This window comes from Protopterus annectens, chromosome 9.part0 (genome assembly GCF_019279795.1).
Source record: "Protopterus annectens isolate FY-2018-M chromosome 9.part0, PAN1.0, whole genome shotgun sequence".
In the NCBI taxonomy this organism is placed as follows: Eukaryota; Metazoa; Chordata; order Ceratodontiformes; family Protopteridae; genus Protopterus; species Protopterus annectens.
This window is the reverse complement of record NC_056743.1, coordinates 719,880,875-719,897,227: the sequence shown is the minus strand read 5'-3', so window position 1 is coordinate 719,897,227 and position 16,353 is coordinate 719,880,875. Positions and strand designations below refer to the sequence as shown.

The 16,353-nt window shown below is 40.6% G+C and overlaps 1 protein-coding gene across 1 annotated transcript in view; it reads right to left on the bottom strand.

Annotated features, from left to right (window-relative positions):
• The window catches only part of LOC122811479 (dual specificity protein phosphatase 8-like), an 80,646-nt gene that overhangs the window by 42,340 nt on the left and 21,953 nt on the right, over positions 1-16,353 (bottom strand). The window contains exon 2 of the mRNA XM_044083342.1: positions 4,410-4,645. Coding sequence (XP_043939277.1) covers positions 4,410-4,634 — 225 coding nt within the window. The 5' untranslated portion in view covers positions 4,635-4,645. The remainder of the gene's footprint in view (positions 1-4,409; positions 4,646-16,353) is intronic.

Sequence of the window (16,353 nt, the reverse complement as noted above, 5' to 3'; positions counted from 1 at the left end):
TTAGTAGGCATTCTTATTTTGTGTGTCCTCACCGTAGAAGTGTGATATATGCTAGTGCCCCTCACCACAGAGTCTAACTAAAGCAGGAGGAAAGTGTGGTATATGCTAGTGCCACTCACCCTAGGAGTCTAGCTAAAGCAGGAGGAAGTGTGATATATGCTAGAGCCCCTCATCCTAACAGTCTAACTAAAGCAGGAGGAAGTGTGGTATATGTTGGTGTACTGAGAGAGCTGTGCTTACACGACCATGTACTTCAGCAGGTCATACCTTTTTATTATGGTTCATTACTGCAGTAACTAAGCATGGGATATCCTTCTGTTCTAGAATATCTTTATTTGTAATAAGTTGTGCATACATTTTATGAGCTGCAGATAACATCAAATGGCAAAGTGCCACCTTATACTTATTTAACATAATTTCATTGCTATTTAATTTACTTTCTTGTTAACTTGGTAAGTGAACTGGTCCTTAGACACTTTTTAGCCATGTCTCATGCTACAGGTAAAGATGAAATTTTACATATATATATTTATTGTGGACAATTTAGTGTAGCCAGCATGTGTAGCAAGTTTTCTTGGGAGATGGGAGAAAACCATGCTACTCAGAGAAAATCTATTTAGACATACTGACAGTGTGCAGAACTCCAGATATACAGTGACCAAAGGTCAGGATTGAACCATGGACCCTGGTGCTATGATATGCATATGCAAAGCTATGGAACGTATCATCATGGACCTAATAAACAAGGATATAGGGAATTTCCAAACTCTGGATCCTACACAGTTTGGTTTTGCGAAGGGTAGATTATGCCTGCTCAACCTGGTCGACCTCTTTGAGTCAGTCACCAGAGCTGTGGATGAAAGCAAGCTGGTTCATACAGCTTACCTTGACCTGGCCAAGGCCTTTAATACCGTTCCCTACTCAGGAATCATAGAAAAACTTACTAAGCTAGGCATCAACCCCTATATCACTAGGTGGGTTGCAAACTGGCTCACAGATAGAACCCACAGTGTGAAAGTAGCTGACTTCAAGTCAGACTGCTGACCAGTCATGAGTTGAGTCCCACAGGGTTCAGTCCTGGGTCCTCTCCTGTTTGCTATCTACTTTTCTGTAGCCCAGGCCAACATGAAGGGTCTCTGGCTGACAAAGTTCACAGACAATTGCAATTTGGGAGCTATTATTAACTCCCCAAGTGATGTTAACATCCTACAGAAAGGCCTCACTGTGACCAACAACTGGTGTCAGAACCATGGCCTTAAGCTCAATGCCAAAAAATGTGTCATCACCCCCCTTGGGAAAAACCTGGTTCCCTTGAATCACCACAACGATGGTAGTCCACTGAACACAGAAGGCGTTATAAGCGATCTGGGAACACAGGTTGACAACATCCTCTCTTTTGACTACCACATTGCCACTGTGGTCAGAAAGTCCTTCTATGTGGCACATCTCATTACTAAGGGTTTTGCATCCAGGAAGAAAGAGGTCATTGTCTCCCTCTACTCTTCCCTCATTAGGCTAATCATCGAGCACAGTGCCCCATTTGGCATGTACCTCACTAGACACCTGCAACAACTGGAGAGGCCACAAAAGTACCTCACAAAGAGAATCCTCAGCCTTAAACACTTGTCCTATATTGGCAGACTCAAAAACTCCAACTATTCTCTGTCTGATATTGCCTCCTTAGAGGAGATCTCTGCTTGACTTACCAAGCTATGTCTGACCCAGCTCTGTTAGAAATGCTACAGCTAATGAAATCGCAATCCCTCCGCACCACACGCTCCAGAAATCTCAACCTCATTACCACAATCAACAGAACATGCTGGAGGGACAGGTCATAACCCAGAGACTGCTCATGCTCTGGAATAGACTTCCCATACATGTCAAACAGAGAACTTCACTGGCCCTCTTCAAGAAAAATCTTGATGAGTGGATGGGAAATAGAAAATTCACCCTGGGGATCACTCCAGTGGCTCTACTCGACAGAGGCACTGGGAACTAAGGTCAGGTGGCATGATGCCAGGGTAATCCTATGGGCTAGGCTTGTAAAGGCTCCAGGGCCATTAGCCTAGTGCACACCTATGAATCTGTGAATAGCAGTGCCTAGGTTATACAGGTACTACGGTAAAAGGTGGGGTGATAAAGCTTCACTCTGAATAGCTGTACAAATAAAAGACGGCTGTGTTTTACAGGTACTGAGGTGGTTATTGGAAAATTACTTAAATTGTACGTTGTGTTTTGTTAGGGAAGCATCTTATGTAAGGCTGGTCATTCATTAAATGTTATTAACTTGCTGAACTAAGTATCGCAGTTAAAAACATCAGTATGAAGAAATACAGGAACTCAGTTCCTGTTGTAAAAGAAGTAGAGGAACTTGGTTCCTTTGTATTTCTGTTCACTTTAATCAGTGCATGCAAATAAGTCATTCTGTCATGCCTCCTAGCTTTAGTGATATGTCTCTTACATCAGCATTCCTGTAAAGGCCTCACCTTTAAAATGAAAACTAAATATTTCCTGGAGCACCTTTTCCTCACATGCTCAGATGAAAAAAAAAATAAAATGCCTGTAGTGTGAACTGCCCACTAGCAGGACAGGTTTGCTGTGCTACCTGTGATTCGCTAATGACTGGGTGTTTAAAGCAGTTGTTGAGTCATTCATCGCTGACTAAGCAGCACAGGCAGAAGTCATGGAAGTAGCTTTTCAGACATTCCATTAAAATGGTTCTCAATGGAAGAGTCATATTTCAGGATGCCAACATATTGGATAGCTGCAATACTGTATGCAGCCTTTCAGCAACACATATAAATCAGAGACAGAAAACCAGTTATTTGAGAAAGAAGTCAGGCTTCCTAAAATAATAATGAGGAAGAATTACTGCTTGTTTTATTATTTGCCTAAAATGAACTGCTATCAGGTTCTGAATGTTTGATGCTGCAACACAGAAGAAAATGTTGTGTCAAAAAAGACCATCTTTTACCTTGCTGTGCCTGTTGTTCAGATTCCTTATTACTGAACTTAATAAGTCATTGATTAGCTCTTCCTCCTCCATGTTAAACAGATGTACACCTATATTAGGCTACTGATTTGATCAACATCTTTTTTATGCCTTTTCTCCTCTCGTAACTTTGTAGGTCTCCTTTGCATGTTGAGCCTTAAAATGCAGTTTCTATAGTCACGTAACGGTGGGGGTAATCATCATTCACTTTCTTAAATATTTCATCCCCATCTGCAATGGCCTAGTGTGAAGCATTTCTTACTGAATCATGAGCTTTTTGTATGGCAGTTTGAAATTCACTTTGAACCAGTGCAGATGACTTACTTTTACTTTATATTATTTTAATTGTTTTTATCACAAATATTTAATTTTTCATCATGACAAATTATGGTATTTTGAGGAAAGTTTAAAAGTAGTTTTGCTAAAAATATCTGGAAATTTCAGAAGCTACAGCTCCCCAACGCATGATTTGTTTATTCATTCATTCTATGATTACCCACTATGTAAAAATCATATTCTCACAGCTCATACTTTTATGAGAATTGTTACTGTACTGCTACAGATTTCTGTACTTTTGTACTGTACTACTGAATGGTTATGAAATTACAGTACTATACTGATGCAATCAGACCAATAAGTTTGTTATTGCCATTTCAGCTTTATTCCTTCAATAAAAAATGCTCCATCCACTCTCCGCAGAAAATATCTTTAGTGTCGAATGCTTTTGTGTGGAAGTAAGGCTTCTGATTTCATATGAAAGTGGTCAACAATAAGGATATTTTATGCAGAAAGAGTGGTCAGTGCATTTTGTTATTGGTTGCAGTATTCTGACTTGGGTGTGACTTGTGGTGGATTTTGTGATTCACCTTAGGTCTCTGGTATAAAAGGATCCTGATCTCAGTGAGACAACTCAGTCACACAATTAAATAAATAATATCAATAAACTCAGTATCAGACCAATGATACAGGAAAGGCTTTTTAACAAGCTACTAGGCTAATACCAGCAGGTAGTTTTGTTAATCACACAACATATGGGTGTTTGTAGAAGAGTCCATTAACCAACTGCAGGTAGTAAATGCAACACATCTGTACCTTTACCAGGATAAATGACAGCATTGTTAGAATAAATATCTTGCTGTTCAACTGATTTTTTTTTAGTATAAAATGATGAGTCTACCCCCTCCATGATGAGAAAACAGACTAATTTTTGACTGCATTTCCAGCTGGTTTTAGCAGTGGTCCTCCATAATGTTAAATGGACTTTAAAGGCAGTTTTAACCTATGAAATACAGATTTTAGACCATCTTAGACAGATGCAGTATGTGTCTGGTATCTGTTCTTATTACTCATCATGTGACTATCCATATGAGACCATTAACTGAAAAGATAAAGCCTCTACCTAGAAGATACTTCTTACCTTGGAGTTTGATTGAAGAAGCTCTCTGACCGTCACCTTGTCCTGCTGAAGTCTCCTTTTTAGCAACTTTGAGCAGCAGACATTGATAGATTTGATAATATGCAGTGTGTTGTATTCTGTAAAGGTCCGGCAATCAACAACCAATACTTCCTCACTTCTGTGCCGTAGGATTCCTGCCAGCTGCTGGGCACCAATGGCCCTTGGAGTCTTCTTATCACCTCCCATGGTCTGATTATCTTGATAAAAAACAGAGTAAACTGAACACAGTCCATTACAATTTACAGAGGTCAAGTAGATTAGACAGCAACATTATTTTCCTTGTCATCATACTGCTTAACCTCGTAGACCAAGAAATCTGGACAAAGCCTGACATAACAAAGGTGCAAAGGCCCAAAACTAGAGACAGATTTTCAATATTGCTCTTATAAAATTTAGAAAGTTGGTAGAATAACAGGGCATGTATTAAAATGCATTTTCTAAAGGATATGAAGTCTGAAACTCAAATGTATAACATTATTTACTAATTTCATTCCTCAGATCATCCCAGTGATTTGCCAGAAAACCACAAATTTTATGAGGAACAGACCAAAATTTTGAGGCAAAAATCTGGACATTTCTGTGAAAATCTGGACAGTTGAGAGGTATAGTGCTGGATACTTTATCCAGCAGTTTATGGTTTACACAGCTGAACCGTCTAACTAACTAGTCAGGGCAGATACAGCAGATTGTAGAATCTCTTCAAAACAATTATACATATATCAACTTAACCTGCTCCCTTTCTAGGCAACTGCTGACTGCCTTCCTTTATGACAGCATCAGCTTCAGAGAGATTCTCCTTCATAAAATATAACTTTGTTTCCTCTTTTGCAGCACAGTTTGTGCCTTCTTAACCAGACAAAACCAGCAAACATAAATGCCTGTTTGTAGATGTGACCCAAGAGCTTTTCTTGTTGGATGTTCAGTGACTGCAAGTCAGACAAGGTGCAAGAAGAAGGTGTGTGAAGTTCTACTCTACAGAGTACATACAGCTTGTCTGCAACTCATTCCCGTCACTTAGTATGCCATTCTGCCATGTGATAGGAAAGAGATGTGTGCATGCTTTAATGCAGGACTGATGCATGTCGATATTCCTAAACTACACAATTACCTTAACATGCTAATGAAATCTCTGAACACTGAGGTTACCTTACAAATGCATAAACTGAAAAAAAAAACATAACAGTGTCATATCTCTCTAGGAGAGGGTGAACAGGCATGGACAGCTTTAAATTACGCATGCATCCAAGTTATTGATTAGTGATTATTTACAATGGGCAATTATTGCTGGACGGCCTCTGCTAGTCTTCTAGGGAAGGCTCCTTCTTTCTTGATGCTATCATAGTACCAGGACAGTTAAGAACTTATAATTCCACTACAATTCCAAATGTTGTCACTTCAGTGCAGCAGAGGCAGTAGTACTAGGGGAGTTACTGTGACACTTTATTTTGTGACAGCCCTATGCGAAAACTCGCCAGTAAAACCTACATTTTTGCTGCATGAGCTGATGAATGTAAATGTTTGTTTTCTGATGTTCTTTGGAGACTATGTGATCACTGGCCTCTCCAAATGTGCAGAAGAAACCACACAAGGTGGAATCAATTTAACATACTAAAATAAAAGAGCAATGAAAAAGGAATCCTAGATAAGCAACTAGGAAAATAACCGTGTATTTGTGTGTGTGTTACCAGTAGTGAAAAGATACAAACTTTTAAGTCACTTTGTCATGTGATGATGCTAAGATTTTGACTGCAGAAATAAAATTAGGCAATCCATCCATCCCTACACAAAAACAAATTTTGATCATTAAATAGGATGGATTTGAAAAGTGATATATTATCCTACAAAGAAGGAATAGATACAGTGCTTTTCAACCATGTGTTAATAGTAATAAGACAAATCAGTTCTGTTTTTTTTTTTCTGCAACCATACATGCCACTGATTTCTGCAGTAGGAAAGAAAAAAAAAACACTAGTAGGAATAGTTTCTAGCTGTGAGTCAGTGCACTTCAGATATATTCTTCATGCCACATCCATGGGGAATGGAGGGGTTTTTTTGGCTTGTTTTATATAGTCTTTATTGTTAAGATTCTTCTATTTTTTGTAGGTAACACCTTATACTATACCAGAAACCTGTTATGCTGGATGTTGGGGACTTCCTGGCATATCATGGAAATACTGTAAATAACATCTAATTTGTACTTCATTCAGGTTCCTGATGTATTTTTTGTCGTATTTCTCCTTTTCTTGTAATGTGATGGGTATCGCAATTCCCTTTTGCTTGAACATTCCATAAAAAAATAGAATGCATAATTTCCGTTTCATTATCTTTGATTACTAGAAAGAAGAACAATTAAATCCAAACCATATAATCTGGAACCATCAACATGAGCAGTGTTTTTTTTTCACATCACTTTTTTAATCCCTGAATCCAAATGAAAACAATGTTGCTAGCTCACTGTAGATTTTGTTAGTCTCTGCTTAGTTCCTTCCAAATGTGAGGGAAATTTTTACGACAAGTTACCCAACATCATTTTTATAGAAGCATCAAAATAAGTGAAGCAGTTTGATGTCAGCAACTAACTAAAAATATTGTTACCAAAACAAAAGTGCTAACCTGAAGAGAAGCCTACAGAATAGATATGGGGCCAACTTTCCAGCTTTATAATGGAAGCATTTTCCTTCACTGGATATCCTTATTCCCAGTAATGCTAATTCATCACTTTTTAGTCTCTCAGCTACTACTGGTTTAGCCTCAGGCTCTTATATCAGAACAAAATGCAAGTAGAAACAGACATGATTCTATGGTCTAATAGAATGCTGCTAGTGTTTTCTGCTTCAAAGCGTAGTCCCATAGTAAAAGGTACTGGTTGAGACATTGAGGCAACGTGAGTAAATAGCTTTGTGAAATGTACAAGCTTTATGGTCAGTGGCAAAGCCTTTAAGCATTACATCTTCAGGTGATGAACACTGTTGTGACCGATCTTATTCCTTCAGTGCTAGAAATGTTACATTTCTGTACTGATTCTTCTACATTCATAACTTACAGATCTACTCTTAATACTGGTCCCCAGTGTTGCATGTTTGGCATTCCCCCATGCATAAAACACTTGATAGATATTACTCCTGGCCCAGATATAGTTCAGTCAGTGTCACCTTCTAAGATGGGATTTGAAATTATGAACCAGACAACACCCCCCCCCAAAAAAAAATAAAAATAAAAAAATAAAAACAGCACATTCCCTGAAGTGGCATCCCCATACCTTTCGTTTCACTTTCTGTTTTGCAGGATACATACACCATTGAGTGAAGATGAAATTAAAGATAATCTGATGATTACCCTCATAGAGGCATAGATGACAGGAAAGAAGGTGGACAGGCAGAGAGACGGCACTTTTGTAGAGGTCCCTGTACCTGCTGAGTTTTCTGTAGATGTCTAACATGGACAATGGCAATACAACCAAAGCTTGTACTGCGTACTTTTGCCTCAATGTGTAGACTGTGTTTCTTTACCTGTATTTCAGAAGACAAAAAAGAAATGCACGTATATCTTTAAAAAAAATACAACCTTTCTTAACATCATGCCAAAACTGAACAACTTAATGATCCCGATGAGTGTACTAAATCTTTGCTTTGATAGTCTCTCATTGATACTAAATATAAGGTAATCATTATAGGGGTTACAGATATAGAAACAAATGGTGCTATTTTTGTCCAAGTACTGCATTGGTGTACCCTCCCTTTAGGACTGCAGACTTAAGAACCGATGAGAATGAAAGCAGTGCAGCATTTCTCTTACATCTACTTTTATGCAGTCTGTTAGCGGATTTCACCTGTTGTTTTCCTTTTCTGCTGCATTCATGATTAAAGCCAGCTCTGTATCTTGTCCACCCCCACTGCACCATTGTTTCTCTGCCAGTGACATCATCGATTGAAATCTGTTAGTACCTCCTGGCGCTGGTACAGCTGCTTGCTTAAGTTGCTGCTTCAATGAAAATCGATCCCATTAAGAAGCTGCTCCATTTTCATCAATGTTGCAGTCCATGTAAGCTGCAGATTCAGCAGTGGAAACCATTGACTAATTTTGTAACCCATTATATCATTGTTAACATGTGACTCTTATGATGCTACAGAGAGCTAACAGAGTTAGTTCAAGAGATCATGCAAACAAAACTATTTAAAAACGAAAGTTACTTAATGAGATGGAAGATAATATCAGACTTCTAGCAGCTCTAAGGGCATTCTGTTTCTGTTAATAAATCCATTTTGGGAAAAACGAGGCAGTGATATTAGCTGAAAGTAGAATGTGCTGGACCTTGCTGCAGATTTACCAAGGAATAATACATAGAAATGCCTGGTTCTTTAGAAAGAGTGATCTATGTGTCTGCATGCATCCGGCATTTATGCTATTACTCTAATGTATGAATGTTTATTTTTTAGAGATTTCACCCTATCTGTCCATTCAGAATATTATGCATCTGCACTTCCACACAAACACCACTACACCTGGATTTATAAAGTTGGGAGAAGTCATGGAAGATGGTTATGTCTAATGGAAGGTGCTGGGTCTAAGGATGGTTTCCTTTCTACATTTGCTGATGCTGCTTCCTTATTGTACATCTAAATGAAAGTTTTTCTTTCTTTAGTTTTTATACAGTATTTTCAGTCCTGTAAACTTACTGATTATTCTTAATTTCAGTGATTCTGCTGCTTTATATATATTATGTATGTCAATTTATCGAGTACAGTTGTACTGCACCTTGAGCATGGCCCATAACTGAAAAAGATCTATGCATTCTGTGGCTCACTAGTGATATCTGCATTGCTTACTGTACTTATTTCCTTGTTTCACTTGAAAGAAAGTTACTTCTTCTTCTTCTTTCGGCTTTATCCCGGTTAGGGGTCGCCACAGCGGATCACCTGTCCGCACATTGAATGGCAGTGGAGTTTTACAGTGTCGAGTTGCCAGCCCGGCGCCCAACCTTCCACAGAAGGCACACTCACACGCACACCTAGGGCCAATTTAGAGTGTCCAATCCACCTGCGGCATGTCTTTGGGATGTGGGAGGAAACCGGAGCACCCGGAGGAAACCCACGCGACCACAGGGAGGACATGCAGACTCCACACAGAAGGCACCCCAGCCGAGGATCGAACCGGAGAACCTCTTGCTGTGAGGTGACAATGCTAACCACTGCACCACCGTGGCCGCCCTACTTGAAAGAAAGTTAAAACGACAAACAGTAACTTTTTTTTTTTTTTTTTTTTTTACTTGAAAGAAAGTTACTGTTTGTCGTTTTTGCATTTAAGTTACCTGTAACACATTGCACTTAAGTTACCTGGCACTTGCTCACTAAAGCAATTATATAAGTCAGCACTAAAAATTAAAAGCACTACACCCTCACTCCCCACTGGCCCTGGTTTTCAATTATTAAGGAATTCCCAATATTATTCTAGCATGTCCAAAGGTCAGTTGTCAATCTCCTCTCCGGTCCAGCTGGTGAATCTGGGAATCTTGAGGCAATGTTACAACTGCCTCATGTACACAGACAACCCTCTCCTCCTCCCAACAAATTCCAACACATGTGAGAGATGCAACCATATAGCCAAACTGGAGGCTAAGCTCTCTCAACTCAGTACTGGCATAACCAGTCAGGAGGAGAAGGAAACCATACTCACTACAATTCCAGTCTCACATAGACCTACCACGACAGCAAACCAAACACATAATCACACAAAAACATACTCGGAGGCTCTAAATAAAGATCTGCCGAAGCAGCAGAGACCTCCAAAGCAGACACCCAAGCAGCCGCTACCCCAAAACAAAACACGTGCAACACATATCTCACAACGCCAGTGTGCCAAACAGTCACAGCCATTAAGACTAAACAACACACCTGATACACTTGTAATAGGTGACTCTCTCATCAGGCACACTGACATCCCGCTCACCAGGCTGAACAAGGGGAGGGTCACGGTGAGCAGCCTGTCGGGTGCTAGGATCCGCCACATAACACAAGCACTCAGGTCACTCCAAGGCAAGTACAAATATGACTCAGTCATTGTCCATGCTGGTGTGAATGACCTGAGACGTACCTCCCAGGACTACATGAAAAGAGACATAAAGGAGCTCTCTGAGCATGTAGCCCAGGCCGGTATGACCCTGACCTTGAGTAGCATCTTACCCTCACCAAGAATGATGCCACAATATGAAGACAAGATGATCAATTTCAACAATTGGCTTAAGTACTGGTGTCATTCAAAGGGGATCCAATGCCTGTCAGCTTGGGATGATATGCTCGACAAGCCACGATGCTTCGCTAGGGACGGCTTGCACCTGTCACCCTGGGCTTTCGGATATTGGCAAAGGCTCTTGCTACCCCATAGTGCCTTTTTAGGCAAGGCTCAAAAGACAAACCCACCTCCATAGGTATCACAAGGGATAAGAAACTAAGAGTAATGCTACTCAATGCCAGAAGTCTAAACCTCAAGATGCAAGGCCTCGAAACTCTCCTTAGCATGGAGAACATCGATATCTGTGCAGTAACAGAAACCTGGTTCAGGGCTCCGAGAGCACCCCAGCACTACCAGGTTATACCTCATACCATGCTTTTCGGCCCCAAAACTTGGACCGAACCACAAAAGGAGGGGAGTATCGATATTCATCAAAGATACCCACACCTCCAGGTTGGTGGCAAAGCACGAAGCATCAGAGACTATCCATGTGCAACTAACAGTGGGTAAAACTGCCTTCCAGTTTATAGCCTGCTACAGACCACCCTCCCAAACCCAGGAACCCCACTCGGCCTTCCTGAGAACACTGGAAAATATGAAGGTCTCTCCAAACACCATTATATTGGGCGACTTCAACTACCCAAACATAGACTGGGAGCATTACTCTAGCTCCAACACCCTAGCCCAAAGGTTCCTAGAATTTATAAACTCAAATGCTATGGAACAACTTGTTACCACTCCCACAAGAGGGGAAAACATACTGGACCTGATCATCACCAACATGGGGACTCTATGCTCCAGACCAGAAGTGTATCCCTCACTGGTAAGATCAGACCATAAACTAATCTCACTGGATATTCACATCCCGACCCCACCCCCTGCCCAGAAAACCACAGTGAAAAACTTCTCTAAAGCAAATTTTACACTCCTCAAAACTGAGGTGGAATCCTTGAAAGCCCCCGGGCCTGTGGAAAATACAGCCCAGACCGCAGAATCCTTTATAAACGCATTCTATGAACACCTTCAGGAATGCATGGATCATGCGATCCCAAATAAAACCAAGACCCAATCCTCCAAAGGCAGACGTCCTGTCTGGTGGACCCCAGCCATAAACAAACTATACAATAGAAGGAGAAAGCTACTAAATGATAAAGCAAAATCCCAAAAAGGGAAGGCATCACTGATCAGTATTAGCAAAAAACTACGGGCACACATAAAATTGTCTAAGGCCAGCTTCGAGAGAAAAATTGCACAGGACACTAAGGATAATCACAAGGCTTTCTTTAGTTATGTTAGGAACCTGGGTGGTAATTCCCAGATATGCTCAGAATTAGTCCAAAATGACAAAAAATACACCGAACCCACAGACATTGCCGACATCCTAGCTGACAGGTTCAGCGCAAACTTCTCCCCCCCCCTCCCCACCAAAAGGGCAAATATCTATCCCAGCAGAGTGCTGCCCCCCTGACATCTCAGATGCTCAGGTAAGAGACGCCCTCTCCAAAGCAAAAAACACAGCATCAATGGGACCAGATGGTGTAACGGGCTGCGTCCTACATGAACTCAAAGAAGAGCTAAACCCAAACATAAAACTACTGTTCAATCTCAGCCTTACTACAGGATATGTGCCCAAAGAGTGGCGTACAGCAACAGTGGTCCCTCTCCATAAAGGTGGTGCCTCAACGGATCCTGGAAACTATCGCCCCATAAGCCTAACTAGCTTGGTCTGCAAAGCTATGGAAAGGATCATCATGGACCTCATAAATAAAGATATTGGGGACCTACAGACACTGGATCCTACCCAGTTCGGCTTTGTTAGGGGCAGATCCTGCCTCTTAAACCTGGTTGATTTCTTTGAAACAGTCACCAAGGCCATTGACGAGGGAAGGTGGTCCACACAGCCTACCTGGACCTCGCAAAGCCTTCGATACAATACCCCACTCGGGCATTATAGATAAGCTCACCAGCTTAAATATAAACCCCTATGTCACTAGATGGATTGCAAACTGGCTCAAGGACAGAACCCACATGGTTAGAATTGCTGGAGCCATGTCAGACTCCAAACCAGTTACAAGTGGTGTCCCACAAGGCTCAGTCCTGGGACCTCTCTTGTTCGGTATATATTTCTCGGAGGTACAGGCCACAACGGAAGGACTGTGGCTGACCAAGTTCGCAGATGACTGCAAACTGGGTGCCATAATCGACTCTCCAGCCGACACAAGCATCCTCCAAAAGGGCCTCATAGAAACAGACAACTGGTGCCAGAGCCATGGCCTCAAGCTAAATGCCAAAAGTGTATAGTCATCCCTTTGGCAAAACAAAGTGCCCACAAATTACCACATAGGTGGAAATCCATTAAGTACAGAAGAAGTAATTAGGGACCTGGGGACCCAAGTTGATAGCAATCTCTCATTTGACAACCACGTGGCCAAAGTGGTTAGAAAAACATTTTATATAGCCCACCTAATCATGAAGGGATTCACATCTAGATCAGGGAGGTCATCGTGCCTCTTTACTCATCCCTCATCAGGCCCATAATTGAGTACAATGCCCCTTTTGGGATGTACCTTACCAGACACCTGCAGCAACTGGAAAGACCCCAAAAGTACCTCACCAAGAGGATCAAAGGGCTCAAACAGATGCCATATGCTGCCCGGTTAAAGAAACTCCAGCTCTACTCAGTGGCATACCGCCTGTTCAGAGGAGATCTGTGCCTGACATATAAAGCCATGTCCAACCCGGAATTAATGGACATGCTGCACCTCAGAAAATCCAAATCCCATCGAGCTACGCTCGAGAGACTTGAACCTCAGCACTGAAATAAACAGGACATGCTGGAGGGACAGATTCATAACCCAGAGGCTCCCTTCACTCTGGAATAAAACCCAAGTCCAGGTTAGGCAGAGTCCCTCATTGACTCTCTTCAAGAGGAATCTTGATGAGTGGATGGGAGATCGTAGGTTTACCCCGGGTATCACTTCTGTGTCACTGTTAGATAGAGGCACAGTATACTAACCTCAAAAAAGGGCATAGCAAAATAAATTTAAAATGGGTGGCGAAAGCCAAACACATTCTGGCTAGGCTTATAAATGCCCTAGGGCAGATAGCCTAGTATGAACCTATGAACCTATGAAGATAACTGTGTTCCTCCTTAGGTTATTAACTCTTAAATAAATAAAAGAAAACAGTATTTCTCAGAGTAGCTAGCTCCGATCAAGTAGCCCTCTTGTTCTTCAATTTTCAATTTGCTGAGATACATTTCATCAGACCTGGCTTGCTGAGTCTGTGGAAACCCAGCACTGCTGGTGTTAGAAGCTGTAGTTTGTCTGGTCCTGCTGGTAGTGCTCACTCTGGTTTGTCATTTCTTGTCCTTATTGGCTCCACCCTTTGCTTTGGGTCAGAAGTTAGAACAGCTTTCCTCTGACTTCCATGTCCAGTCTCTGACTGGCATGCAATGAATAAGCTCATATCGACTAATGGGTACACTGTCTATGCTGCCTGCACAGCATTTCAGCCTGCAGCTACCTGTGAAAGCTAGTGGGCAATACTGTTTGTGAGTAGAAGTAACTGTCCTATCAGCTGAGTCATAGGCAGGTCTCCTAGAGTGCCAGGTAAGTCAGCACTGTAAAATGCAGAGAATATGGAAAACTAGAAGGACTGCCCTTCAGTAGCATTAGTGTGATCTTAGAGACAAGGCAGGTCTCCTCAGATGCCAGGTAAGTCAGCATAGTAAATTTCAGACAATATGGAAAATCAGGAGTATCCTTCAATAGTATCAGTTTGACCTTAGGGTGACTGTATGTAGATGGCAGGTCATGGAGCCTCAGTCAAGTCCCAGCCCACTCCTATTTAGTCATAGATACAATTAGTGTTTAGCAGAGAAATACTTGAATGTTACTGAATATTTATTTCTAATTAATTTGCAACACACACACACACACACACACACACACACACACACACACACACACACACACACACACACAGCTATACTGAAAATGGTTATTATTCAGCTATAACAATAAGTGAGAAGGTCACTGAAAAACCAAGCAGTAAAAACAAAATGAAAACCCCAGCAAAGCTAGAACTTCCACTGAGTGACCTCCCAAACCTCTTGTATCAGAGGCAAATGGGATATATGCAAATGACCCTTATGAACATCAGGTGTTTCAGCTAAATGGCGATTCTGAATGCCCATGACTTGTTTCGTAGTTTTAATGGACAATTTCAGACCAATAAAGCTGAACGCTACTAGCTGTGGATATGCATATTTTGGCCTTGTTATGACCTCATCAGCACAGCACAAGCAGAGTGTTTGACTAAGCATAAGAAACACAAAGCTGTTATACCCAGCTGATGTCAGGAATAGAAATTGTATAGAAATGAATGCGCTAGTTTCAGAAATAAGCTCAGAATACCCATATGGTATAGAAATAAATGTCACAACAGCACCCAGTAGCTCAAAAACTTTTATTCCCTAGTGAATGGCCTTGTGAATTATTTATTATTTTTTATAGAAGTTTATCTATGGTATATAAATAATGATGTTAAAATCTTAAAAAAAATACTATGTAATACCTTAATAACTTATAAAATGAAATAAATTTACTGAGTTCAATGTCTACATAAGGTTACCAGATCATATAAGAAATGGATGCATATGTAATATGCATGCATTTGTATATGTCTCATCTAGGGTTACCACCTGTCCCACTTTGCGAGAGACAGTCCCTGTTTGGGCAGTTGTGTCCTGCTGAAAATTTGAAAAAATGACAAATGTCCTGAGATTTTAGGACAAAAAATGTCCTATATTTTCTTTAATAATTGCATAAAACAGTTATTTTGTATCAGAAACCCCTAAATGTTATAATAAACAGAATAAGCAACTAAAATGCTATAAGAATAAGCTTTTATTTAGGTTAAAAAGTGAAGTTCTGTCCTTTGTACTGGCTGTGGGTATGTTTTGCCCTGCAAAATCTGACGTAACTACAAAAAATGTCCCACTTTGGGCATTTGAAAAGGTGGCAACCCTAGTCTCATCCAAAATTGTACTTACAGACATTTTATAAGTGCAGTAGGCCACTATGTAGTGTCAAATAAAAGCATTTTAGTGTTACTCCTCTAGACACAAAGACTTTATTAATCTTTTGCCTTATTGGGATATAGCAGCATTTTTACTGCTTAACTTATTATTGCTAATACTAACATTACAATGTGGTACTTCTCAATACTCAAGTGCATGGGTTTGAAAATGTAGCTCCCAATACTAAATAAGATATCAAGTCATTCGGAGTGGACCAGCTTTCAAAAGTGTTTTTCTGTCAATGAGTGGGCAATGAATTGCACATGGGCCTAAATTCAGTAATTAGTTAGCCAGAGACAGTGCTAAAATAAGATTAATCATAAAGCCAAAGGGGTTCCTCTTGATTATAAGGGCATAGATTTTTACAATGACTGTTAAAAAAGTTCAAATTATACACTGTAGTTAGTATAGAGTTAGTCAATGTTAAGTATGGGGATAGGTTTTGAGTTGTGCATGATATTTGGTACAGGTATCTGTGTCTGAGCCTATCTTGTGTAGTGGTAATGTTACAAAAAGGGTTCCTCTAAATTAAGGTAATTAGGATTAGGATTGCCCAGTTTACTAATGCATGCTAACCTTAATCCTGCCTCTGTC